The sequence below is a fragment of the Arvicanthis niloticus genome, chromosome 8 (genome assembly GCF_011762505.2).
Source record: "Arvicanthis niloticus isolate mArvNil1 chromosome 8, mArvNil1.pat.X, whole genome shotgun sequence".
In the NCBI taxonomy this organism is placed as follows: Eukaryota; Metazoa; Chordata; class Mammalia; order Rodentia; family Muridae; genus Arvicanthis; species Arvicanthis niloticus.
This window is the reverse complement of record NC_047665.1, coordinates 72,889,991-72,915,714: the sequence shown is the minus strand read 5'-3', so window position 1 is coordinate 72,915,714 and position 25,724 is coordinate 72,889,991. Positions and strand designations below refer to the sequence as shown.

At 44.9% G+C, this 25,724-nt stretch overlaps 1 protein-coding gene across 3 annotated transcripts; it reads left to right on the top strand.

The window, feature by feature from the left end:
* The first annotated feature begins 1,624 nt into the window (after positions 1–1,624).
* On the top strand, positions 1,625–24,213 carry Map3k8 (mitogen-activated protein kinase kinase kinase 8). Of its 3 annotated transcripts, none has more exons than XM_076939605.1 (8): positions 1,625–1,902; positions 6,952–7,309; positions 13,199–13,366; positions 14,886–15,147; positions 15,987–16,093; positions 20,752–20,904; positions 21,434–21,680; positions 23,077–24,213. In XM_076939605.1, exons 2-8 carry the CDS (start codon positions 6,974–6,976, stop codon positions 23,205–23,207), a joined length of 1,404 nt encoding a protein of 467 aa, XP_076795720.1. In that variant the 5' UTR covers positions 1,625–1,902; positions 6,952–6,973; the 3' UTR covers positions 23,208–24,213. The 3 variants fall into 3 exon arrangements, with proteins under 3 accessions (XP_076795720.1, XP_034367038.1, XP_034367037.2); XM_034511147.2 differs by lacking the exon at positions 1,625–1,902 and adding an exon at positions 2,874–3,183; XM_034511146.2 differs by lacking the exon at positions 1,625–1,902 and adding an exon at positions 3,218–3,516.
* The last annotated feature ends 1,511 nt before the right edge of the window (positions 24,214–25,724 follow it).

The following is a 25,724-nucleotide window of genomic DNA, read 5'->3' as shown; positions in this document are numbered from 1 at the left end:
CCTTTAGTTGTGGTGACCACCAACCATAAAATCATTTTTGTTTGTTTGTTTTTTTATAAAATCATTTTTATTGCTACTTCATAACTGTAATTTTGCTACTTTTATGAATAATGATGTAAATATTTGTGTTTTCTGATGGTCTTAGGCAACCCCTGTGAAAGGGTCATTCAACCCCTAGGGGGTCTCCACCCACAGGTTTGGAAGCACTGCAATAAACCATCTCCCCAGCAGCAAAGATGTCAGGTATCTGTTTCCCAGTATCAAAGGCTTGGGCACATTTTCTCTCATTGCTCTTACGTGAGGGCACTGAGGGGAAGATGTCCAGTCTTCCTCTTCACTAGCTGGCTAACTTTCTTTTTTATTTAAATGTTATTATTGTCATTATTATTGTGTTTATGTGTACACATGTATCATGGCCAAGGTTTAGAGGTCAGAGCACACTTGAGGGAGTCTGTTTTCTCCTTCTGCCATGTATAGCCCAGGGATTGAAGCAGGGTCTTCAGCTTTTGCTGCAAGGCAAGTGCCTTTACTCACTGAGCCATCTTGATGGACCCCAACTCGTTTCTCTCACATGCCAGGCCTGCTTTGTCCAAGTCACCTGCCTCACTCCTTGTGAGAGTGATGGGGAGGTGTTAAGAAGCGAAGCCATGCAATAAAATAAACTAGAAGAGATTGGAAGATGATTATATACATTCTGATAGGAAGCAATGGTTCAAAATTCTGGTTAGGTCTATAAAAAAACACGAGATATTGAGGAAAAATTAAATGCTTGGTTTTTAAGAAGCTTTAAATAAGATACTTTAGATGAACAGGAAGTTGAGCTTAGTTTGTGAGTATAACTTTTTTCTATGTTGTTCTATGTTGAAGCAGTTGATTTATTATTAAGATGTTCCAGCAATGATCTCGTCACACTTCTGACAGGAACCATCAGTGACGGAGCTAGACACACAGGCAGGTAACAAATGTAAAACTATTACCTTGTTAAAACAGTTTGACTTGCATTTTTAAAATCCTGTAGTCTTTCTTTTTTCTTTCATTAACATATTAGCGCGCGCGCGCACACACACACACACACACACACACACTCACTTTGCTAACATGGGTCTGAAAAGAAATTCAGTAAGAGCAAGCAATCTTCCTTCTCTGAGGTCGTATTCTCTTTTCAGTCCGTTAGAGGTTGCTAATTTCATTGTTTCATTAGACTTTTTAAAAAATGTCTGAAAGTTGTCAGGTATAGTGATGCATACTTTTAACCCTAGCACTTGGGAAGCAAGTTTCTTAGTTCGAGGCTAGCCTAGGCTACAGAGTGAGTTCCAGCCAGGGTTGCACAGAAAAGCCTTGTCTCAAAAAAACAAAATATAAAATGTCTGAAAGTCACTTTTCTAATTCACCCGCAACATAAAATCAGCGGCTGCTTATAGCAAAAACATCTAGTTCATTACGGTACAGCTGTACTGGGGAGCCTTCTGCAGGGAACTCAGAGGCTCACTTCCCAAAAATACCGCGGTGGAATGAGCTCATCCAAGGGGGCGGGGCAAGGTGGGTGTGGTTTCATGATTCTATTTTTAAAGTGTTTATAAGCCCATCTTTTATTATCTAAGTCTGCATACAAGGGAGAGACGAATCTCACGTAGCAGGTAGAGGCAAACTCCGTACTAATCTGAGTTTCCGCAGAAAATCTAAAGGCTAACAGTACTTTTAGTTTCAATAGAGACTGAAATGATCAGCTCTCTGACCAGTTCTAAAATCCAAGGAGTGAGGCCCTGGGACAGCCCAGAGCAGCCAGCTTTTGCCAATTCCCAGGCTGCTTGGTTGGTGAGGGCTATGCTAGCTTCTCTCTGTGAGAACAGAGAGGTCAAGTCGTCCAGAAGGGGAGCTACAGAGATTCCTGTAACCACCAAAGTAAGTCAAGTCACACACGGGCTCTCACATTTAAAGTAATTGCAAACAGCCAGGCGACTTTCCTCGCCAAGTAAATCTAGTCTTGCTAGTATGCACCTTAAGGTTCTATAACGCGGGCTCCTCCGTTCCTCACCCCAGCTTTCTGTCCTACCTCTGCCAGAAGTTTTCTTAGGATATCCTTGAAAGGCAATGCATTTTCCACAGAAGGATCGTGGAAAGATCATCTTAAGGGGTGTGTTGAACCTGGTAATAACGATGAGGCTGGGGACTGTAAAGAGCAGACCGAGCAACTCAGTTATGGGGGCGCTGACTTCACAACTTAACCTAGGACCCCCAGGTCTCGTCAGTGGGATGGACATTAGACCTCTCTTGTTCTCTGGGATCTTGCAAAGTACCTGGCTGCTGGTAGGTCTTTGATTCGATGCGTGTCGGGGGTCGGGGGTGCATCTGGAGGGAGGGGGAGCACTTGAAGGGAGGAGCAGGATAAGCGGTCTATGGAGTTCTTGGAGGAGCTTTCCTCCTAGAACTGTCTTTGGGTCTCACCTTCAGTAAACTTTCTAACAGAGAAGCAAACCCCTAGATTAATACCTGGACCTAAGGGCCAGAGGGATTCTAGCAGGCAGCTTTAATAGTGGAGCTGTGTGATCGAACAACTGGTTCCAGCAGACTAAATATCAAAACTAGTTGTGCTCCGCAGAGAATACCGCAGGCGACTTTTGCCGAAACTTTAAAGTACAGCCCATGCATCTGAACTGAGTCAGGGCGAGACCGATCCTGGGTGCTTGCAAGCCTATGGCAGCGACTAAGAGAGCTCGTACTCTGGGCAGGTCCTAGAGAGGATCTGGAACCACAAACTCCGGCCGGGAGGTCGCGCACTGGCCACAAATTGGCAGCACAAGCCCGGGGCGGGGTGGATCCTCACCGCCGCTCCGCCCGGTCCCGCCTCCATCTCCACCCTGCGCCCCGGGGCCCTTGGGTGGGAGGGCGGAATTTCCCAGCGCGGGGGCTCCCGTGTCCTGGGCCAGCCAGCAGGCCCTTTCTGTTTACGGAGAGAAAGGGGAAATGGAAAAGGCGGGGAGGAGGCTGGCGTCGGCTGCGCCGCCCCGGGACCGGTTCAGACGCCGAGAGACAGGGGCTCGCAGCGCACGGGTCCTCTCCCTGCAGAGCGCCCGGCCTCCGGTCTGCCGCCCGCCCTCGGGACGCTCGCACCCCTGGCTCCCGTAGGCTGCCCACCCGCTGCCCACCTAGCCCGAGTTCTGGGCGGGCACACGGAACACTCAGGTAACAGGGTTTGGGATGCCCTGAGTGTGTTTCTGGGGCGTCCCACTTGGATGCCCGGGGGTTCCCACTCAGAAACGGAGCGTGCCTCCCACTGGGGGACACTCGGATGGCCCGCTGCACGCAGGTACAGCTGGAAAGCACCTTGCGCAAGGCCGCGGGGAGGTGTGGACTCACTCACTGCTCCTCCCCCTTCCTCCTTCTTCCCGGATCCCGGGTGACCAGTCAGTGCCGGCCTGGGCTGTGGCGGGGGACGCGAGCACCCAGCACCCGCAGTCACCGCGTCTCCTACGGGGGACGCTGCCTTGACGGCTGCACTCTGGTTGCTGAGCCTGGGTGAGTGCAACTTGGAGTCTGAAGGACCCTACTGAGGTCACTCAGTTGCTGGGCTTCTTTTACCATAAGCAAAGCTTGCTTGTCTTAAGGGGCCAAGTGGGTCGAGAGGGAGTTGTGGGAACTATATTTGTGTCCAGAAGGAAAACAAAATTAGTTTTTTGATAAAATGGAGAGGGGAAGGGGGGAATAGGTAAAGTCAACAAACTTGCTTAGCGTTATAACTTCTGCTGAGGCCCCCAACTTTGATGGATTGAGGCTTGTGTGTTCTGGCACTTAAAGACTTTATTCTATGGGAGAATAGAAACAGGAGACTTAAGACATCTTGAAGTTTTTAACAAGAGTGGATTTGATTCTGCAGGGCTAGAAAGCATGTTTCTGGGACTTTTTCAAAAGAAAAATATATTAAGAGATATGTCCGAAGGAGCAAGGGTTGTTTCAATGGGGGAAAATCCCTTTTTAAAATGGGAACTAACACAGGCATCATCCCCCATTGCCAGGCAGAATATCAAGACTGTTTGTAGTCTGCATTTACTTGCTGGGCAACTCGAGGTTCGTTTGTGTGGATGGATGTTAACAGCCGAGAGCCATGCATTCCTGCTTTTGATTTTTATAGCTGCTTTTCTAAAATAGTTCTAAAAATAGTTCTAAGTTAATTTCTAGTTAAGGTTTTGAAATGTAATTACAAAAAAAAACAAAAAAAAAAAACAAAAAAAACAAAACAAAACCCAGTCTCTGACTGCATTTGGAATAACTATCTCTAAAACTGTACTATCTGCATCCTGCAAGGTGAGGATTTTACCTGAGTCCGGGATTTTAAGCATTTTAAGCGGAGCGTGTTTGTCACTAAACTGGAGTGCCTTCACCATGCACAAAAAGGGCGCTGGGCTTGTGTAGCTCTGAAACGATTAGCTGGTATGTGGTCTGCTTAGTTGAGCCAGGAGGGCACGGGACCTTTTCATGTTCCAGAGGCTGTTGGGGCATCTGGGTTGCTGGGCAGCAGGTCTTTGTGACAAGAGCCTCTCAGGAATTGAGCAAGCTCTACAGAAAGTTTCAGAGTTAAACCCCCTCTATCTCCATGTCCTCCCCCACTCTATGTCTTGTTCCCATATAGCCCTGTGTGTGTGTGTGTGTGTCCATTTGGTGTGTATGTATGTATGTGTGTGTGATTTCTTAGGCTTTAAGTGAAGCCTATATATAAGAGCACACGATTTGTTCAAGGCTTTCTGCAGGTTTAAAACCCCAAACTCTTTTCTAGAACAGTGCCATAACTTGGAACTGTTTGGGTCCCCCCTCCCCCATCTTTCTTGAATCATGAACTTTATTTTTTGGTCAGGTCATTTATTTGCTAATTCAGTTTACCCAGGGGTCCTTAAAGCCAAATGATTTTTAACTTCTGTTTTCCTAGTAAATTCTACAGTTGCAGAAACTGCAACTAACAGCTGTGCGAAACTGACATTGAAGATTGTCCTGTAGGCTTACAAGGCTTCCTGTGGAACCCGGGGGCTTGAATCACAATCTTCCTCATCCATGTGCTTTCGAGATGTCTGGGAAGGCATTGTGTGGACCATGGTCTAGATTTAAGGGTGGTGATAGCAAGCATCAGCGGACTTCTCTGTCTGGGAAGGCGTTCCCTCTTTGCTTCAGCATAGACACAATCTTTAAAATCTTACCAGTCTGGGGAATAGGGAGTCAAATCGGACTCTCAGATGAGAAAGGAGGTTGGCATGGTGTTCGCCGACCTGGGTCCACATCCTAGTGCTTTGCTCAGCTTAACTTACTACAGGCCAGACACTGGTAGCTTTCAGACGGGCGCTTCTTTAATTGGATGGTAGGTGCTGTTATTATCTCCGCCTTGCAGCTGAGGGAAATCAAGGTATAGAGAGATTGAGATATTTGTCCAACCATCTCAAAGATTGAGATTCGGTGAGATTCGGGCATAAGGACAGGAGTATTTTAATGTGGGATGGATGCCAGATGCCTTCTTCAGTCACCATTTGTACATCAGAAGCACATGACTTGATCATATGTGCAGATGCCCCTGGTGGAAATTTCCAGGAACTTTGGACTGAAGCTCCAAGTTGATACAGGTGTATGTCTTTGGTGGAGTAATACTTGGTTGCTTTGTGTGTGCATATTGGTGTAATGTATGCACGTGTACATACAGGTGTACATGCATAGTGCATGTGTGTGCTGGTACATGTGGAGGCTAGAAGTCAACAGTTTCTGTCCTTCTCAGCTTACTTTTTGAGGATGGTCTTTTATGAAACCTAGAGCTCCTGGGTTCAGTTAGAGTTGCTGGCCAGTGAGCTCTCCGGAGCCGCCTGCCTCCACACCCCCAGCACTAAAGTACTTGCCAAGTTTCTGTGCTTTTACGAACCTGGCATGTCTTCCAGAGAGGCTTAAGTCTGACAGGCTTTGAGATTTGCTTACATCTCTTAGGTGCTCTTTTTTTTTTTTTCCTCTCATTTGTGGCAGAACAGAGTTATCTTGGGACCCAGAAGGACAGCATTACTTTTTATTGCCACTTTTTAATTGGCTCACTTGACTTCTTTTTGTCATCTACATTTCCTAAGTGTAGCACCTGATCGTGTGGGACTAAAGTGTCACTTTGGCTGGTGAAGTCAGTTGAACTTCACCTGTGGCTTGCTTATAGCAGGTTTGGTTTTCCTGGGCTCTTTCTCCTACTAAAGCCTCTCCAGGTCCGATGATCTAGGTATTAAATTAGTTTTCTGAGACCCTCAAGATGTGTGCTTTGTGCTATTTAAAAAAGAAATGTAGGTGTCAGGAGGGAGCTGTGACTCACAGGTCAATGAGTCACCTTTCTGATACTTGTTTATCTTTGGCACCTCTAGGATCCCAGATCCTGCCCCCTTCTACAGAGCGGCTTCTTTTCTTCCCACCAGCTTTCCCCACAAACTTAACTTCTTACCATTTCATACATTCTGATTAAACTCTGTTTTACATGCTTTCTTCTCTCTTGGGACTTAGCTTGTTAGCCAAGTTAGTTCCTGAATTTTAGTCAAGTGGTTCTTTTTCTTTCAAGTCACTTTTTTCTTTAAAGCCACAGTGATCTTGGGGGCTGTGGAATGTGTGCGAAGTCAGTAATTATAAAAAAGCAGGAACCTCAATCTTCAGAGAGACCCGGACTGCTCCCTGCTGTGTTTGTGTTTAGTGAAAGTTCGTTTTCAGTGGCTAAAGCGGATGCCACAGTGAGTGCCTCCCAAGCCCCAGCATCTCCGGTTTCCCCTGCAAAGTGAGCTGGGCTAAAGATTATCTAAGGTCCCTTTGAACTTGGCACTGTCCACTTAGATTCACATGTGTGCGTAAAGAAGAATCCTCTGTATGATCGGAGGCATAGGGCAGCAGATCCCCAGGCTCTTTGGTCTCCAATGCAAACACATTATAGTGAAGAAGTGTTTGTGTTTCCTTCTGTAGACTCCCAGCAGGCACCACAGTGATGGAGTACATGAGCACTGGAAGTGACGAGAAAGAAGAGATTGATTTATTAATTAAGCATTTAAACGTGTCGGAAGTCATAGACATAATGGAGAACCTTTATGCAAGTGAAGAGCCAGCAGTGTATGAGCCCAGCCTGATGACCATGTGTCCAGACAGCAATCAAAACAAGGAATGCTCAGAGTCACTGCTTCGGAGTGGCCAGGAGGTACCCTGGCTGTCCTCTGTCAGATACGGGACCGTGGAGGATCTGCTTGCATTTGCAAACCATATCTCCAATACGACAAAGCATTTTTATGGACGTCGACCACAAGAATCTGGGATTTTATTAAATATGGTATGTTTCTTCTCGTCATTTGAGTGCAGTATGTTCAGCTTTGCTGGCATGCTTCACTGAGTGCACAGTGGCATTGAACTTGACTTAGAATGGCTGCCAGATACAAGTCTTAAAGAATGTGGTTACTGGTAAGAATCACCTTTTTCTTAAAAATGGGAAGGAGAGCTTCATGCAGGTTCCATTGTAGGGGCCTATAATTTAGTAGTGATCCCATGAAGAAGCAGTTAGGAATATCCTTTGTTTACTATAGGGCATAAACCCCTAACTATACCCTCAACCCTTACAGATTTATTTTGACAATTCACTTAAAGGCTCACTATATATATATATATATATATATATATATATATATATATATATATATGAAAGATAGGGTTTTAATTGGAGTTCATCAGCCAAGAAACAAGGGTCTTAATAATTTAGAAAATGGAATTATTTTCTCCTCTTACCATCTTTGGTTAAATTTGGTTCTGGTAAAACTCCAGCTTACAGGTGACAAATAGCTACCCGAAGATTCACTCTCTTTAAGTGGTGATGACCCACAGTGATGGAGTTGCTTAGTCATCCCAAGTATGCAGACAATCCAAAAATATTGTGACAAGTCTTTGTTGCCACAGTAGTTGGTCAGGTGGAGTGTTTAGGTGTGGCTGGCATTCTGTCATGTCCTTATTGTGTCAGAGGTGAATATGTGGGCGATGGTTAAAAGGTGATCTAATTTTGTAAAAAGGACAGTTGGCAAAAGAGTAGGCGGTGAGTTACAAACGTGCCTGTTGGTAGAGATGGCTCTCTTGCTTGGTGTGTACAAATGGCAGCATGGCTCGCACTGGGGGAGCTGTTCCCAAAGGGCCCAAGTTGGGACAAAGGACACAGCAATAGTAATAATTGTCTTAATTGTCTCATTTATTTAATGAAAAATAGCACAGTGATTTAGGTCAGCTATGAAGCGAGTTGTTTGTCAACTGTGTGTGGCTCAGTAAGAAGCAAGCTCACATTCTGCATAGGGGTGTGACTTCCTTTGCTGTGGGTCTACCAGGCTGCATTTAACAGTGGACTAAACGCTTTGTCTGTAGGATGTGACTTCATTCTATAAATGGGAGTTCATCATTTGAAGCAGTAGCCATACCTGATTTTTTCAGCCAGGGTGAAACTAGTGTGTGCTTCAAAATAACACACGTGGACGTGACAAAGGCAGTGTGTGCACTTCCTTCCTTTTCTCGAGTATTTGATAACGGGATAAACTAATCGTCCTTGCCCTCTATATAGTTATATAGAGACTTGGGTGCACTTTCTCTGTACACAGGGAGTACTGGGATGTTTTAGAGACTCCCAGAAAGTGGTTTCTTGCCTCTCTTTGGGAGTAGAACCAGAAGAGCTACTGCAGGAAGAGTGGGAGACCACAGTTATCAGAGGGATGGACAAACTTGACCAGCAAAGGTGCAACCGAACGGTTGTCATTCCTCACTAAAGAGCCCATGCTCAATATATAAGCAAATCCAAACTAAAAAGAAACTTACCAATCAAAGATTCCATAAAGACATGGCTCCTAATAACCTCAAAAAGCACTTGTATTTTCTTTTAATGCCGAAGAATATAAAATATAAGGCAAGAAGACCAGAAAGAATGGGATGATAGGAAACAGTATAGCTCATGGGTGAGTGGAGCCGTCTTTATTAGACCTGGGGGCTGGGCCTCTCAGGACTGTGTTTGACTTTCCTGGTACTGGCATTAAAAATGAAACTGTTTCCTGTAGTTGGTGGCAATCTGTCACACCTGTGTGCCTCATAAGTCATTGCCTATGCAGTAGTCTTTGGTCAGAGCTGGTCTGACACAATGGTCATAGGCATGGCTTTTAACCCCATTGACTCTGGCATGGCGCCTCTGTGGAACCATCTATCATCTAATCAAGAAGGTTTTTTTTTTTTTTTTCCTCTCATCCTTCACCTACGGACTTAGCAGAGCTGTGTGCACTGTGTTAGTTTTGCTGTTTCTTATCTCTCTGCATTAGAGAATTAGCTGCCACCTAGGTTGGGTCCATATGTGTCCATAAAAGCTTCCTACCTAGGGATAGACCTTTCTTTACCTACGTGTTCACTTGCTAGGCATACCTGGACAGCCATGGTGTATCTGGCTATCCCAGGTGCTGGATAGCGTTCTGGTAGTTTGTGCCACAGGGAGCTCACTGTCTAATGCTGCAGGAGGCAGGTGAACAGGTAATATAACAGCACACACTCGGCCACTGCGTACCTGCACTCTGACAAGATTTCTCACAGCCTTGGGTGTGAGGAGGGGGAAGGGAAAAGGATGTCAGCACAGGCTTGCAAGAAGGACTGGTACCCATGCCAAGGTGTAAACATCACATTGGAGCCGTCTAAATGAAGAGTTTTCTATGAAGGAACAGCATGTTCAAAGGTTCACAGGCATAGAGGCCTGCTGTGTTCCGGCTGCCAGCACGCAGAGTACTGCAGAGTTAATTAGACAGGACGGAGAAAAACAGATCAAAACAATAACCCAAAGCATGGGCATGTGGGCTGGTTCTCCCCGGGTGTACTTACATGCACGATACTTCCTTTAAAATAACATTATGTTAAAGATTGCACTAGTATCCAACAGAACCCAAGGAAAGAAGAGACTAGCCTAGGAACTGCTCTGTGTCAGAGTGCAAAGTGTTTTGTAACCACTTCATACGTGATCTGGAGTCAACTAAAAATGAGTCCCCAGGCATTCAACCCTGAGCATTGTATATGGAGTCCCCTCCCCCGCCCTCGCCCCACAAAGCGCACCTCCCCTTAGATTCCTTTGCTCACAGTTACTGGTGTGGCATTCAGAATGATGACCCTCATGGGGTTGAGGAGTCCAACCCTCCACTTGGTGTTTGAACCAGGCAGTTCACAATACTGGCAGAATATTCTGATTTGTTGTTCCAGAACAATTAGGAAGAGCCATCACATACCACGTTCAGTGCCCCATTTGTCAAGTTGTGACTATAAGAAAGTTTCTTCTTAGATACAACCAAATACATCTCTGACGCCCCCTTACCTTAGATTCTACTCTGTGCCCCCTCCCAACTCCTGTAAGAATGTATGATGAAATGCCACGATGGTCAAGAGTTCTGAATTCAGAACCTGGCATGTAGTTTGCATTTGAAATGGAAATTCTTACTACCTGTCTTACTAACCAGAACCTGAACATGGCGATCCACTTATGTCCTCAGGAGGGTAGGAGAGATATAGCTTAGCCTTTGTTTTAGCTAATCTGTTTCCATGGATTTAGCTGAAGACCACTCCTACTTCAAAGAAACTGGGTCACATAGCTCACTCAATAAAATACCTAAGGAATGTTCTCAGGTACTGCCCCCTGTGTGGTGTATAGAGAAAAGTAATCTGGATGAGAGAATAGGTGGCATATGTCAAGTGTCTGTCCTGGAAAGTGACTTTGGTAAGTTGGAGGACTGGCAGAAATAAAAGCACAGGCTTCTGTAAGGTTGTTTGGAGCCCTATAAAGAGGAAATTAAAGATAAAAATCCATATCAAACCCGTGAAGGAAAGACCTGGAGTTAGGGAGAGAGCTAGAAACACTGTGAATTGCTCCTTGGCTGGGACTTGGGCCTCACTGGTTGAGTTCAGGCAGCTTTGAAGAAGTGACTCTGCACCGTAGCGTGGCTTTAATTACAGCCTTCTGGAACCCCAAAGGCTCTTACAGAAAGAGTGGGTGCTCTGGCTGTGGGGTTAGGCAGAACCAAGTGCAAAACCTAATTCTGGCATCAGTTGGAGAGTTGCTTCATCCTTTGGAGCCAGCCTCAGCTACACAATGGAAAGAACAATAGAATGTAGCTCAGGCTGGCTGTAGACTTTAATGAGATAATGCAAAACAGCTAAGTAAGCATAGGTTACTTAGCTCTCAGAGTGTAGTGGCCGGTCCTTTGGCCGGTCCTTCCCTATGTCACCTTGCATAGAATAAGGGGGTGTGGGGGAGGTGGTTCATAACATACTTAAGTTTGGTATGAAGCCAAACTTTCACAAACATGGGTTAAACCCTGAGATGGTTAACTAGAACATTCTGTGGTGACAAGAAGGAAGAGGACCCCAATCAAGTGTTGCTAGGGCCCTAGCTCTGTTTCAATGTGGAAGAGACCACCACCACAATGTCCTCAGCAGTGAGGTCACAGTCACAAGAGGCAGTATTTTAAACGAGATAAGAGCATGGTCTCTATTTATTTCTTTGAAGAACCTGTACAGGGTTACACCCCAGCAAAAGCACCCTGTAAACATTAAGTTTTAATATCCATTTAACACTAACTTTGCATATCCAAGTGTTGGGTTATTCGTCACTTCCTTCCCTGGTGAACAGTGAGCACACATGAGCACACATTTGTGGGCTGTGAAGCTAAATTTGCCATGATGGGGGTTGAGTGAGCAGCCCTTGGTCCACCTCTAGTGGCGAGGGGACATCTAGTGGGATCTACAGTTGCATCAAGTGCTTGTTCTTTCATGGGCTAGGTTTAGGCTTAGGCTAGGCTTAGGCTAGACTCCTCATTCTCCTCAGCTCTTAAGGCAGCTCAATACTCTTTCACTCCTAAGTCCTGGAGTGATATCTCAGGCCATAATATTACTCACATCGAGGAAGCAGCTGGCATTTTAGGAGACTATCCCTCAGAACAGTTTAGATCAGTGGTTCTCAACCTGTAGGTCACAAGCCCACAGGGGTTGAATATCAGATATCCTGCAGATTAGCTGTTTATATTATAATTACAACAGTAGCGAAATTACAGTCATGAAGTAGCAATGAAGTAATTTTATGGCTGGGGGTCCCCACAACCTGAGGAACTGTATTAAAGGGTCACAGCATCGGGAAGGCTGCGAGCCACTGCTTTAGACATTTTTAAAACACGTGTTCCAGGTGTGTTTCCCATGGACTATCATTTTATTTGAGTTAGGGTGTTCACTTTTCATTTATTTGTTTAGTGTTCTTCTCATGTAGCCCTGACTGGCCTAGCCCTCACCCCTCTCTTGCCTCTGCCTTCTCAGTGCTGGTGTTTCTGGAGCGTCCCACCACGGTGGACTTGGGTGGACATCCTCTCATCCCACATTGCTCTCAGGATATAGCTCTTGATGTTTGGATGGAGCCGATTTTGTTCTTGTTCTTTGTGTGTGCCAAAGCATGTTTTATTTGTTGTTTATGTATGCAGTGCTGGATGCCAGTCCCAGGACCTTCTGAGAACTAGGCAGGTGCTTTACCACTGAGCCACACTCCCAGCCCCAATCCACTTGTTCTGAAAGACCTGATTCTAAAGGGTTTTGCTCATGAACCCTTTGAGGTCTGGGCCCACCTATCTCTGCTCATGGCTGCCTCCTCAGCAAGCCCATCCCAGGGCACATAGTAGGCACGCATTAAATTAAGCAAGGGAGCCAAAGAGAAACAACTCTGCCCTTCCTTATTTATATGGCATTGTCAGCTCATGACTGGTATCACTGGTTCCTCAGTCCTCTCCGAGCCTCAGTTAATTTCCACGCGCTCTCTGTGTGCATGCCTGGTGAGTAACAGCTAGGCAGACAAACAGGTTAGCACATTTTAATAGAATCAAGTCAACCTCCAGGCTGGGGTGCAGCCTTCGTTTTCAGTCTTTGGGTCACTGTCGTCAGACTCCTTAGATAAATAATTTTTCAACTTCTATTTGGCAGCTAACTACTCACAAGCATTTGGAAACATGAGCAGGTTGGACCAGGAACTTGTGTCTGTTACAAGCTTTCTCTGGCTTGCTCAAGTTCTAAATATAGCCTGCAATGTCAGAATTACACAAGGAACCACTGCATCGAAGGGCTGTGTATAAGAATGTTTCTAAAATAGTCTCTACTGAGTGGGCCTCACTTCAGCATCTGTATTTCCTTACAGGTAATCAGTCCCCAGAATGGTCGCTACCAAATCGACTCGGATGTTCTCCTTGTCCCATGGAAGCTGACATATAGGAACATCGGCTCTGGTTTTGTTCCTCGGGGGGCCTTTGGAAAAGTGTACTTAGCGCAAGACATGAAGACGAAGAAGAGAATGGCGTGCAAACTGGTGTGTGCAGCCATACTGTGTGTCTGACTCCCTGGCTTAGGGTTATTTACCCTCACACTGGGTCTTACCTAAGGTTCCAATCGCAAAGTATCTGTCATTTCTGGAGTAGCTTGTGGCCTGGGACCATTTCAGCTCCTACATCTCTACTTAGGTATCTTTTAGCTTGTAATCTAATTAAAAGAACGTTTTGGTGTGCTTTGCAGTGGCTTGGATAATACCATCTTCCTTAGATGGGAGTAGTAGGAGCCTGAGATGGAAGATACTGGCTACTGTCCCCTGGGGAGGGGTTCATGGCAGGCAGCAGAGACTAGGAAGATGACTGCAGAATTCAGTTGTACCAATTGCTGATATGACACTATCTCTTATTAAGCAATGACTGTTTAAAATTAATGTATTGATACATCAGAGGACTGCTGGGCAGACTGGCAGCTGAGAATGTACACATCTGGAGTGGCCCAGTAACTCACTGCTTAATGACACCCAGAGGTGTACCCATTTGTGGGACTATTCTGGGATGTTCATTTCAGCACTGTTAGCTGAAGTAGCATTCTGAGAACTGTGCAGGTACTGACAGGTGAATGTCTGTGCTCTAGAACACTGGCTCACAAAGAGAATGAATGGCTTACAGCTAAAGTAGTGTGGGGGCATCACAGATCCCTTAAACTCAGAGAGCTGGGTGCAGAAAAAGGTCTGGTATATGAGCTTTTATTTGTATTAGGAACAAAAACAGAACCACAAATTCATCTGCTAGATGCTGTGATCATAGGGGACCCTTGAAACATTGTGACTGCAAAGAGTCAGGGGATTCCTGGTGGAGTCTGGCATTTTTGTTTTAGTTGGGAATTGCATCTGCAGTGACAGTGGGCAGGTCACTGGGTTTGACATCATTTTAAAGTACAATGAAGTTAAATATTATTGTCTACTCCTTTTGCGGTGCTTGGAATCGAGCCCAGGATCTCACTTATCCACAGAAAGTTCTTGACCACTAGGCTGCATCCCTGGCCCCTGTGTCCACTCTTGATTTAGCAAAAAAGCAAAATAAAGAATAGTTGCCAGATGCCATGTTTCAGTCTCTCCCAAACTACCCATGAGACAACAATGTGTTGTCTTTAACTTGATCTTTCATTATGATTCATCGACTTCATATTATCACACAGTTAGGTGAAATATTGGAAAACACAGTGTTCTAGGGGCCATGGAGCTGAATGGTATCGGTCACAGGAAATTCTTAGCTCAGTCAGTATTTTGAAACCTTGCTTGGATTCCTAGACTCTAAATGAAGTGAGTTTTTCCTTGCCTTGTTTTTTAATGTCATGAAAGTTCATATCTAAAGATGACATGATGTAGAAGTGGGTCTGTGGTAAACATTTCTTGACACCACAGTGCCCTGTCATACACACCAAAGTGTCCTTGTGTTATTTTGGCTTCTGGTTTTCTGGTTGATCCGTATTGTCTGTCGTTTGTTCGTTTTATTGTCCTCAGGTTGTTTAGACTCTTGCCCCTGTTTTTGTGTTGCTAGATCCCTGTAGATCAGTTTAAGCCATCGGATGTGGAAATCCAGGCCTGCTTCCGGCATGAGAACATTGCTGAATTATATGGTGCCGTCCTATGGGGCGATACTGTCCATCTCTTCATGGAAGCAGGCGAGGGAGGGTCTGTTCTGGAGAAGCTGGAGAGCTGTGGGCCCATGAGAGAATTTGAAATTATTTGGGTGACGAAGCACGTTCTCAAGGGACTTGATTTTCTGCACTCCAAGAAAGTGATCCACCACGATATTAAACGTGAGTAGTCGGCTCTGCCTTGTTGCTGTTTAATGGGGCAAGTGAGAGGCTTTAACCCAAAGGTACTCAGCTGCAGGCAGCTCTTGCGGACAGATTCCTTTTCTGTGCTCCTCCTGAAGGGGCTCCAGGAAGGAAGCCGGATTGCTAAAACTGTTAGCAGTCAGAAGGGAGGCTGAGGACTGGAAACTGATACAAGGATTACGACCAGATGTTGGGTGTGCTGCCTCTGTCCTTGTATTATGATTTAAAAACAATTCAGCACTCAGGGCGTAGCTCAGTGGTAGAACTCCTGCTTAGCCCGTATGAGGCCCTGGGTTTGATACACACAGAGAGAGAGAGAGAGAGAGAGAGAGAGAGAGAGAGAGAGAGAGAGAGAGAGAGAGAGAGAGCCATAATTTGGCAACAGTTCATTAAACAATATCCTAAAAAAACAAATTGTTAGAACTCAGATTTAGTATAGAAATAAATCAGAGAGACTCGCTATAAATCTTAACATCTAATGCTGAATTGGACAAACAGCTTTAATCAGAAAAAAAACACTTTTTTTTTTTTAAACAACTCTGGCTTGGTAGTAGATGCATTATCTTAGACTTCGAAGCCAAAGCCTTGAGCTTCCCTGATGGCTGTAGCCCCTCTCTCCAGCCTCACTAGGTGGGTTCCCGACAGGCCTCTGGTGGTTTCCACCTGGCCCCTCCCCTGCTTGTCTCTTCTGGGCTGAACTGCCTGTGTCATTATCAGAAGCATTTCTTTCTGTTCTGATTGGAACTCACTGCTCCACTTGAGGTTTTCCTGTTGGGTTAGAGTGCGTTAACTCACGTTAAAAACCCCTCTCGTTGCAGCTAGCAACATTGTATTCATGTCTACAAAAGCTGTTTTGGTAGATTTTGGCCTGAGTGTTCAAATGACTGAAGATGTCTATCTTCCCAAGGACCTCCGGGGAACAGAGGTAATTAATTGTATTGGTGTGAAAATTGTTACTGTTTTGTTAAGAAGAAAAGTGATGATCTGGAAAGGCTGTGGCAAACAGCAGGGAAGGGGGCAAAATGACAACACTGAATGATCGTTGTCAGCAGAACAAACTCATTTTACTTTTTACCCTTTTACTATTTATATATTAAGACTTTAAATATGCATGGTTATATTTATAGACATTGTTTATTACTATGTTTATATATACAACACAAAGCACTTACAGGCAATCCAGTGCCAAAACAGAGGACCAATTGAGCGTTCCTAACCCCAAAGTCTAGAAAGCTAGGCAAGAGCTAGAGAGAGGTCGCTGAGTAAAGTGTTTGCTACACAAGCCTGAGGACCTGAGTTCAAATCCTGAGAACCCACATAAAGCCCAGTGTGGTAGTCCCAGTATGACTGTGTGTCCATCCAAGTAGACAGGAGTCTCCCCCAAAGCTCTCAAGAGAGTAGTCTGGAACACAGGGCTATGAATAAGAGATCCTAGTTCAAGGTAGGAAGTGTCACATGTGCAGTGTTGCATAAATAGATAGACAGACAGACAGACAGACAGACAGGTAAGGTGAAAAAAAAAAGCCCACAAATATATTGAATATTCCAAACTATGAGCTCCCAAATCTGAGATAGTTTTGGTTCTATACTTTTCAGGTAAGGGATACTCAGAATTCATCTTTAAAACTATTGGAAAACAATAGTCAAATTACAGTTCGCTTAATACTTTAAATGAACTATTTCTTCCTTAAAATGATTGTGTGTAGATACTGTTATTTTAGCAGATAGGTGAGCACTGTCATTCTGTTTTCTAAGAAGACAATGGAGAGATTGTGACACGGTGCCTGGCATGACCCAATCACTGGCAGAGCCTGAGCTTCAAGTCTTGGAGAATAAGGATTTAGTTTCTTAATTTCTGAGGATTCGGGCTCTAAATTCTGGGTAACGTTTTAAACAGAACTACCACATCATTATATATCAAATTATGAAGACTACTGCAACTCTTGGTTCAGTACGTCTTCCCTGCCCTGGCTGTTAGCATCTGCTGAGGACTGGCCACCAAGGCCTGCCTGCCTTTCCTCCTAGGAGAGCTTAGGCTTGGAGTCCTGAGCTCAGGCACACCCTGTGTGAATCTGTAGTGATAAAATGTAACTGGTCTGCCAGTCGAAGCTCACTGGGTCTAAATAAGCTCCTGTGATTCTTTGGTTTTAATTTCTGCGAGTCAGGCCTCACTATACAGCCCTGGCTGACCTCCTGGAACTCATGAACCTCCTGCCTCAGCCTCTAGCTCCATAAGCCTCTTTTAAATTAAAGAATGTTTGTTTCTCGCTTCTTTAAGAGAGTTTTGCCACAGTAGAAAGTCTGATCAAACTCAATGCTCAGGACGTTGTCTTAGGAAGGTGTCTCAGCACTTTTTGGCATTAGTCAGGAGTGCAGTTCTGGGACATCCCACCCTTTTCCCTGGAACCAGTTTGAGAAACAAAACTATTTATGGTATTAGAGAAAAAAAATACCTTTTGCTTCCTGGCAGTGCAGTCAAGTTGAAATTATGCAATGTTGGGAAAAATCTTGGGTGTCTGGGATTCTCCAACAGGATAGTTGAGTGTAGAGTCACAGATCTCCATCATTAATAGAGTCTCTTCTTACTTGAGTTTGGGATAGCTCAGGCTGGCCTCAGATGCACTGTAGAGCCTAGGGCTGGCCTTGCACTCAATATCCTCTTGCCCCTTCCCCTTGCGTATATCACACCCATCTAGCTCCTGAGTAGTACTTAGATGAAGTATTTTCAGCCAATGCTAATTTCCAGGTATTCAGTATAAAACTGGTCCTGGTGTCTTCTTATATCTGCCCCATCAATTTTCTCCCTTGTACGGTCGGTCTGCACAGTGCTCACTTATGGAAGTCCGATTGTGACCAATGTGCACAATTAAGTCCTGATGCAAATGTTCAGCAGTCTGCTTTTACTCCCTGTATGAAAGAACAAATTAGATATTACTAGCCAGGCAGGCGGGCAGGTTTAATTCCATTAGAACATGTGCTCACTCCACTGCTTGGAAGACAAGGTCTGTTTCAGCGTTCTGCAGTACAGTTCACAACTACAGACTGCACCTCTGGATAGCACCGCCTCCCTCTCCCCCTCTCCTTCCCCCTCCCTCTCCCTCTCCCTGTCCCTGTCCCTTCCCTCTCCCTCTTCCTCTCCTTTTCCCTCTCTCTGTCTGTCTCTCTCTCTCTTTCCCACTCCCCCCTCTCCATTCATATTCAGAGTGTTAGACAGTAACTTGAGATTTACACATGTCATATATACCCAAAGTTAATCTGGTGTATATTTATCGGTTTTTAGTTAGATGGTTCAGAAGGGGGGGGGAGGAAATATAAATAACATACTAGAATTAATTTGTTCTTTTTTGTTTTTGATTTTTATAGTTCTTACTTTCTTCTAAGTCTAGCATTAACTTCTGTAAGATAACATATAATGATCATGTACACACATGTTCATGCAGGGATTCCATGGCAGCCTCTTTTCCTTGCTACAAAGCACAAGGCTTCAGTTCTGACTTCAAATTCCCCTGCACTTTACTCATTCTTTGTGGGGGAGGGGGTTAGACAACTCCGGGACCAGTGCTGTTGGTCCTGACCCAAGCCTTCCAGGCAGCCAGCCCAAAGATAGACCTTTCTGACCTGCCTGTTCTGGTTCTTTCGGGAGCTTGAGGAGGAAGAAACACTGAGCTGGAAGCTCCTGGCTGTGTGCCAGAGGGCTTGCACTCAGCTCACTATGGCGGACTGACACTGCCAGCTCCAATCACAGGCTGGGCATGTGGGCATAGAGAGCCGTGATACTGCCCATGTATACATTTTCTTCGTCCCTGCTCTGTATGACAGAGGGAGAGGAGGCAGGCATGCGCCATGGACAGTAAACACGTATCATTTCTTTCTTAACTGTATTTGTTTATGGTAAGTTTCAACAGTAAGCCCACTCTTCTTGGTAAGCTGTACATGTGTAACTCCTTGTTGATCACGGGGTACAAAGTTGACTATTTAATTTTTAATTCTGAGATTGAGATTGTGTTTATTTAAAAAGTGAAGAGACACCTTCTGTGTGCATTATCTGCAGGGAAAGTTGGTGAATGCAGAGCTCGGCTACAGCCGGCTTGCTGTGGGCAGAAGGAAGTGTGTTTTAGGAAGGAGTTGAGCCCACTAAGATGTGGAAACTGGGCAATTTCCCCGTTTTTGTAAGCTGCTTTTCTAGTCCTTTACTCAGAAATGAATTCTGAGAACACAAACCCTTTCCCCGTCTTCACACAACAGCATAAAAACGTTTTAAAGCAAAAGACAGGTTGAACTTCGTCTCTGAAGGCCTTGGGATCTGGAGTTTGAGCCTGCCCTTCCTGACCTCTCCCCTCCTCGCCCTGTCTCCTCTTCCTTCCCTTTCCCTTACTTTCTGTTTTCTTCTCCTCCCCCCATTCCTTCACTTAATCTTTTTTGTTGTTGGATTTTAGAGCCTTTATGTGTTGGTGGTGTTGTGAGCTATCCTGAGGATGGGACCCAAGTAGAGACACTGGGTTCGTTAACCTGAAGGACACTTAGGCTATTCTCAGTGTGGCTGTGTTCTCACTGTGGCCGGTCAGATGAGGGCAGATGTGGAATTTTCCACTCGTGACATCATCCAGCTCAAAAGCTTTCATTTTGGAGGGCTTTGTGTCTTTAAATTAGTTATGCAACCTGTATTGTTAATTAGAACACTAGTGCTTTGTGTCTGTGACAGCTCTACACTCTGTGTCTGTGACAGCCCTACACTCTATGACAGCCCTACAGTCTATGTCTGTGACAGCCCTATACTCTGTGTCTGTGACAGACCCACACTCTGTGTCTGTGACAGACCTAACTACAGATTATTGGTGACCAGAGTTTTCTTTTACCTTTTCATCTTAAATTTAGTGAAATTTAGAGAAACTATCCCTACTTTCTCAGCATCAACTTGAAAAATCAAATGCAAATTATGCTGTATTATGTTTATTTTTTATCTCAATTATTTTGGGGGGAACAAGGTCTCAGTCTGTAGCCCAGGCTATCCTTGAGCTTGTGGCATTCCTTTTGTTTCAGGCTCAGAATGTGCACACTCTTGCTGTATCAGGCATATGCTATTTAGCCGATGGGATACTTGGCAGGTATATAGTTTATGTTTGTAGGTTTTTTGCTTCTAATCCACTGGTGTAAAAACCCTGAGGATTCTGCCACCATTTGGCAATTAAATGATAAATGGGAGAAATATAGGTGTAGTCTCAGCTAAGTCTAAAATAATTGGTGTTTTAATAGACAGTTGCATGTAACTGATGAACATCTATAGGACTCAGACCAGTAGAAGTCAGTAGGTTCAGAAATCTAGACCTTTGGCATCAGATCTGTTGTGTGTTCAGTCCAGGGAAAGGGCTGTTCTTTGTCATACTGCAGTGATGGCTACATCCAAATCGTTCTGACTCCAGAGAACGTGTTGGCATTTTCCTTGGCTTGAAGGATAGATACTGCAGTAGCATTCTCTCTGAAAGCCAGGGCATGCAGCAAATACCACAGAGGCAAAGAAGCGGCTTCTAGAACTGGACAGGGAGAAGAAGGGCAGATAAATGAAGCTTTCCTTGTCTTTTTCAGATATACATGAGCCCCGAGGTCATTCTGTGTAGGGGCCATTCCACAAAAGCAGACATCTACAGTCTTGGGGCCACGCTCATCCACATGCAGACAGGCACCCCACCCTGGGTGAAGCGCTACCCTCGATCGGCCTATCCCTCCTACCTGTACATAGTAAGTGAGAGTCAGCTGGGCTGCGTGCAGTGACTCCCACCACCTCATACCAAAGAGATGGGAGAATTTTGACCAGGAGAGGTGGCTGTCAATTCCATTATTGACATGAAAGGCTGTTCGAATGCAAACTGACTGAAATTTACATGCTACCCCATTGTGTGATATGACACACTTAGAAGCATCAGATTCTGACAACTCTGTCAGTTCTTTTTACAAGAAGAAAATACAGCGTTATTGCTTTCTGTTCCCCCCAACCTCCCTTTGCTTTGCTGAACAGCCTGGCATAGAACAGAGCATGGGAGGAGGCAGATGCAGGGATTTTCCTGTTGCTGCAGCCACCTCTGGACCCCCACAAGAAGCTGTCACAGCTAATTTAAACCCAGCTTTAAGCCAAAGCTGGTTTAACCACCCCTAGGAAGTTGGAGAGTATTTGCTAAATCATGCAGTGGGGCACAGGTCTCTCCTCAGCCTTTACTGCAGAAGGTCCGTCTCTACTTCATCCATGCTTACAGAGCTGGTTTGTTGGCAGATTCACAAGCAGGCACCTCCCCTGGAAGATATTGCTGGTGACTGTAGCCCAGGCATGAGGGAGCTGATAGAAGCCGCCCTGGAAAGGAACCCCAACCACCGCCCCAAAGCAGCAGACCTACTGAAACATGAAGCCCTGAATCCTCCAAGAGAGGACCAACCACGATGTCAGAGTCTGGACTCTGCCCTCTTTGAACGGAAGAGACTGCTGAGCAGGAAGGAGCTAGAACTTCCTGAGAACATTGCTGGTAGGACACTCTGCTATGTTCGTGTGGGTGTATGCCTGTGGGTGTGGAGCCACTGGCCTCTCTCTCTCCTCCTGTCCATAACAAAGCTCTGATGTGGGTCATGGAAGTACTTGCATGTATAGTGTGTTTGTGTGTGTGTGTGTGTGTGTGTGTGTGTGTGTGTGTGTCTTACTGGGTAGTGGGGGGAATGAAGATCAGGCATGAAGACACATGCCTGTAATCTAGGATAGGGCAGTTAGAAGTTCAAGGTCAGCATCAATTACTTGAGGCTTTGTCTCAAAAGGAGAAGTTGGGCATGGTGACACAGACAGGAGGGCCACAAGATCAAGGCCTGCCTGGATTATGGAGTTTGAGTTCAAGGCTACCCTGGGCAGCTTAGTGAGATATAATGAAATAAATATCTGGATGAATGAAATATCTTGTAATAAAATGTAAAACAGATGCTGGAACTGTAACTTGGAGACAGAACATTTGCCTGGCATGTACAAGGTCTGAGTTCCATCACCCACAAAATACACATATGCACACGCTCAACACACACATGTTCAACACACACACACACACTGAGGAACCAGGCACATCTCTAGAATTTAAGACAGGAAGATTGCCCAGATGATAGCACAAAACAGTGATCCCTTACCTAAACAAAACAGAAAGGGGGGTGCCTTCCTGAGGATCATGCAGTATCTTCTGAGAAACTGAAGAAAACAGTTTCCAGGCAACACTTTGGATCAGCTCACGCATCACCAGAATTCTAGCCAGTTTCAGTGTGAACTGAGGTAACACAGTCATTGGATGCTGCCTCTGATTTGCATTATTCAAAACAGAGCTTAAACTTTGACTTTAGAAACAAATGGAAAGTGGCGGCCTGCTAGGTGGGCTTCTGGGTAATTCATCCTTGGCTCCATGTGGTGAGAAAGTAACTAGGTCTGATGCCACCTTGCTTTTTTTGTCTTCTGCTTGAAGTCTCCATGTCGGCTATGAATCCCTCCCACCTGGGAGGGCTGGTGTATTCCATGCCCACCTCCTGAACCTGGAGAAGGCTTCTTCTATTCACTCACATAGGCCCAAAGTCAGAGGTCAAGCCTGGAGTGCCTGTCTTTCTTTACACCTGTCTAATTTCACTGTATCTAGTGGGGGAAACGAGGTACTGATAAATATGCCAGAGTTTCTACCCCATTTCTTGTCTTCATTGACTCCCTTGAACCCTGTTATTCCATAAGTAGCCTAGAAAGTTCTTAAGGCCATCTGTGTCAGAGTCATCAGAGCCACAGCTGGGGACTGTCTCTTGAGCTCCACAGGGTTGTTCCTTAGCAGAAGGGACATGGGGCTGTTACATGCTGGACTGTCCAGTCATTTATATCATTTCCCCATTGTTTCCATGTTGCTTCTGCAGATTCATCATGCACAGGCAGCACCGAGGAGTCTGAAGCACTCAGGAGGCAGCGTTCCCTCTACATTGACCTCGGAGCTCTGGCTGGCTATTTCAATATTGTTCGTGGGCCACCAACCCTGGAATATGGCTGATGGATGGCTTTGTTGGCAACAAAGTAGGATGGATATTTTCTCTCCTGGATGTTGGTTTTGCAGACCCTACACAGCAGCTCCAGATAGTGAATTTTACCCATTTTTTTAGGGGGTTGGTTGGTCTGTAGTGACACAGGAATGTTGCAGCCATGGCCCTCTTTGTGAAGCTACTCTGGCATGTCCCAGAGCCCAAAGTTCTCATTTCTCAGGTGGTGGGACTGGACAGAAGGGAGTTGTGAGCTCAGAGAAGGATCATTTATGGTGACAGTTCCATTCACTTTGCACTTTGATGGGCATTTAAAAAAAATAGCCCTCACAAGATAGTAACCCAAAATTCCTGTTCTTGGTTCTGATTTAAGCATGTGCTCTTCCTTCAACTCAGAAGCCCTGATCTGTGTATATAGTGGTGTGTATTATATGGTACCTCTTTGAGCCTTGGTTGGTAGACTCTAGTGTAAGTTTAATTAATTGTATCTTGGGTGACTATAACAACTTTAATATTACAGCAATACACTGGACTAGTGTCTCACAGATGGCTGATTTACTCAGAGCCGCCCGACAGCAGACCACTAGTGACAGTTTCTGTTATGTTCCTATGGAAACACTGTGTACTGTACATGCTATGCTTAAAACATTTAAAACACAATGTTTTAAATGTGGACAGAACTGTGTAAACCACATAATTTCTGTACATCCCAAAGGATGAGAAGTGTGACCTTCAAGGAAATGGAAACGTTTGTAAATTCTTGGTAATGCTACCTTTGTAATTAATGAAACTAGTTTCTTTAAAGTGTTTCTATATTAAAACAGCATACTGTGTATGTTTTATTCCAAATTCCTTCATGAATCTTTCATATATATATATATATATGTATATATATTTTAACATTGTAAAGTGTGAGTATTCTTATTTAAAGTATATTTTTACATTATGCAAATGAATGTCAACATTTTAGTCCAATGTGACTAGTCCAATAAACCAAATAAACTGAATATTTTGTCTTAATTTTCGAGATTGTATATTTCTCATCTGGGTCACAGGCTTGGGATAGATGCTGGAGGGAGGGGTTACATCTCAGGCACCAGAAGCTTTGCTATTGGCTGGCTCCTCTGCTGCCACTGTGGAATGACTTCACGCTGAATCAGTAAATGCTATATCCTTGGTTGGCTGCACTAACACAGAAAAACAAGCACTATTCCACACCATTTTGTGTCTTGTGTCTATAGTTATACCACCTTGAGTGCAGGCTTGCAAGCCATTTACTTGTTGAATGCTAACACTAGTAACTAACTTGCTTATAAGGCAAATCACATACACCAAATTCCAGTGGAGACCGGTGAATGGGAAGGCACATAAGACTTGCATCCACTAAGTGAATAGGATGCGACCTTTCCATACGTGTTAGATACAGTGCACCCTGTCTTTATGGTAGTCAGCATTCCAGCACTGTGAAAAAAATGTCTGAGATACCGGGAAGGAAAGGTTTATTGAAATTTGGTTCAAGGTTTCAGAAGCTTCTCTCCAACGGCTGCTTGACTCTGTCTCCTTTGGGCCTATAATGAGGCAGTATATCACAGTGGTAGTGTGCAGTGAAGCTGCTCACTCCATGGCTCCTGGGAGAGAGATAGTGAGAAAGAAGAGAAACACTGGAACCCAGCATTCTCTTCAAGAATACTGGCCTAAACATCTGACTTTATTCCCTAGACTGTGCTATCTAAATAGTGTCATGGGTTGGGAATATGGCAAAGCCATATCATGGTGTCTTGTAATTCCCATCACACACACACACACACACACACACACACACACACACACACACACACACACCTGACATGCACTCTTCTTAGGGAACATTTTGAGTTTTGTTTATTTTTTCTCAAGAGCCCAGAGCAAATAAACAGTGGGACAAGTGTTTGAGACTAGACTTTTCTGACTCAAAAACTCAAGCCCTTCCTCAGTCTGCTGCTCAGGGAGGAGCCATCTTGCTGTAGGAGAGGCTTGGCACACACTCTGAAATGCAATGCCCTAGGTAAGGGCAGAGGTGAGGGTACCACAAAACCGATGGAACTTCAGGCTCAGAACTCTTCACTTATGTGACCCCAGATGAGGCCTGAAAAGACTTGGATCTGCCCTTGATTTAGAGGTTTGTATTAATGGTGTCTGAATAAGGAGGTCTTCTGGGATCTCCTGGCCTTATCCTCTGCCTGTGAAACACTATAACTTGATATTTCATTGATGATGCATTTCTTCACTCAAGGGAAAAGCCTGTGTTTACTCTGAAGGGCCTGAGGAGACATTCTGTAAGTCTGAGGACAGCTTCATGCAAGTCCCACTGGCAGCCAAGTAGAATGTGCCCAGTTAGATGGCAGACCTGTTAATGGAGAATTGAAGTCTCCTGGGGTGGGGGGTGGGCGTAGAGGGTTGCTCCATGAGCAAAGAACTGTGCTGGGTCCTGCAGGGCACACAAGAACCAAGAATCCTGGTGCTCTAAGCTGTCTAATCCCAGCAGAAAGGAA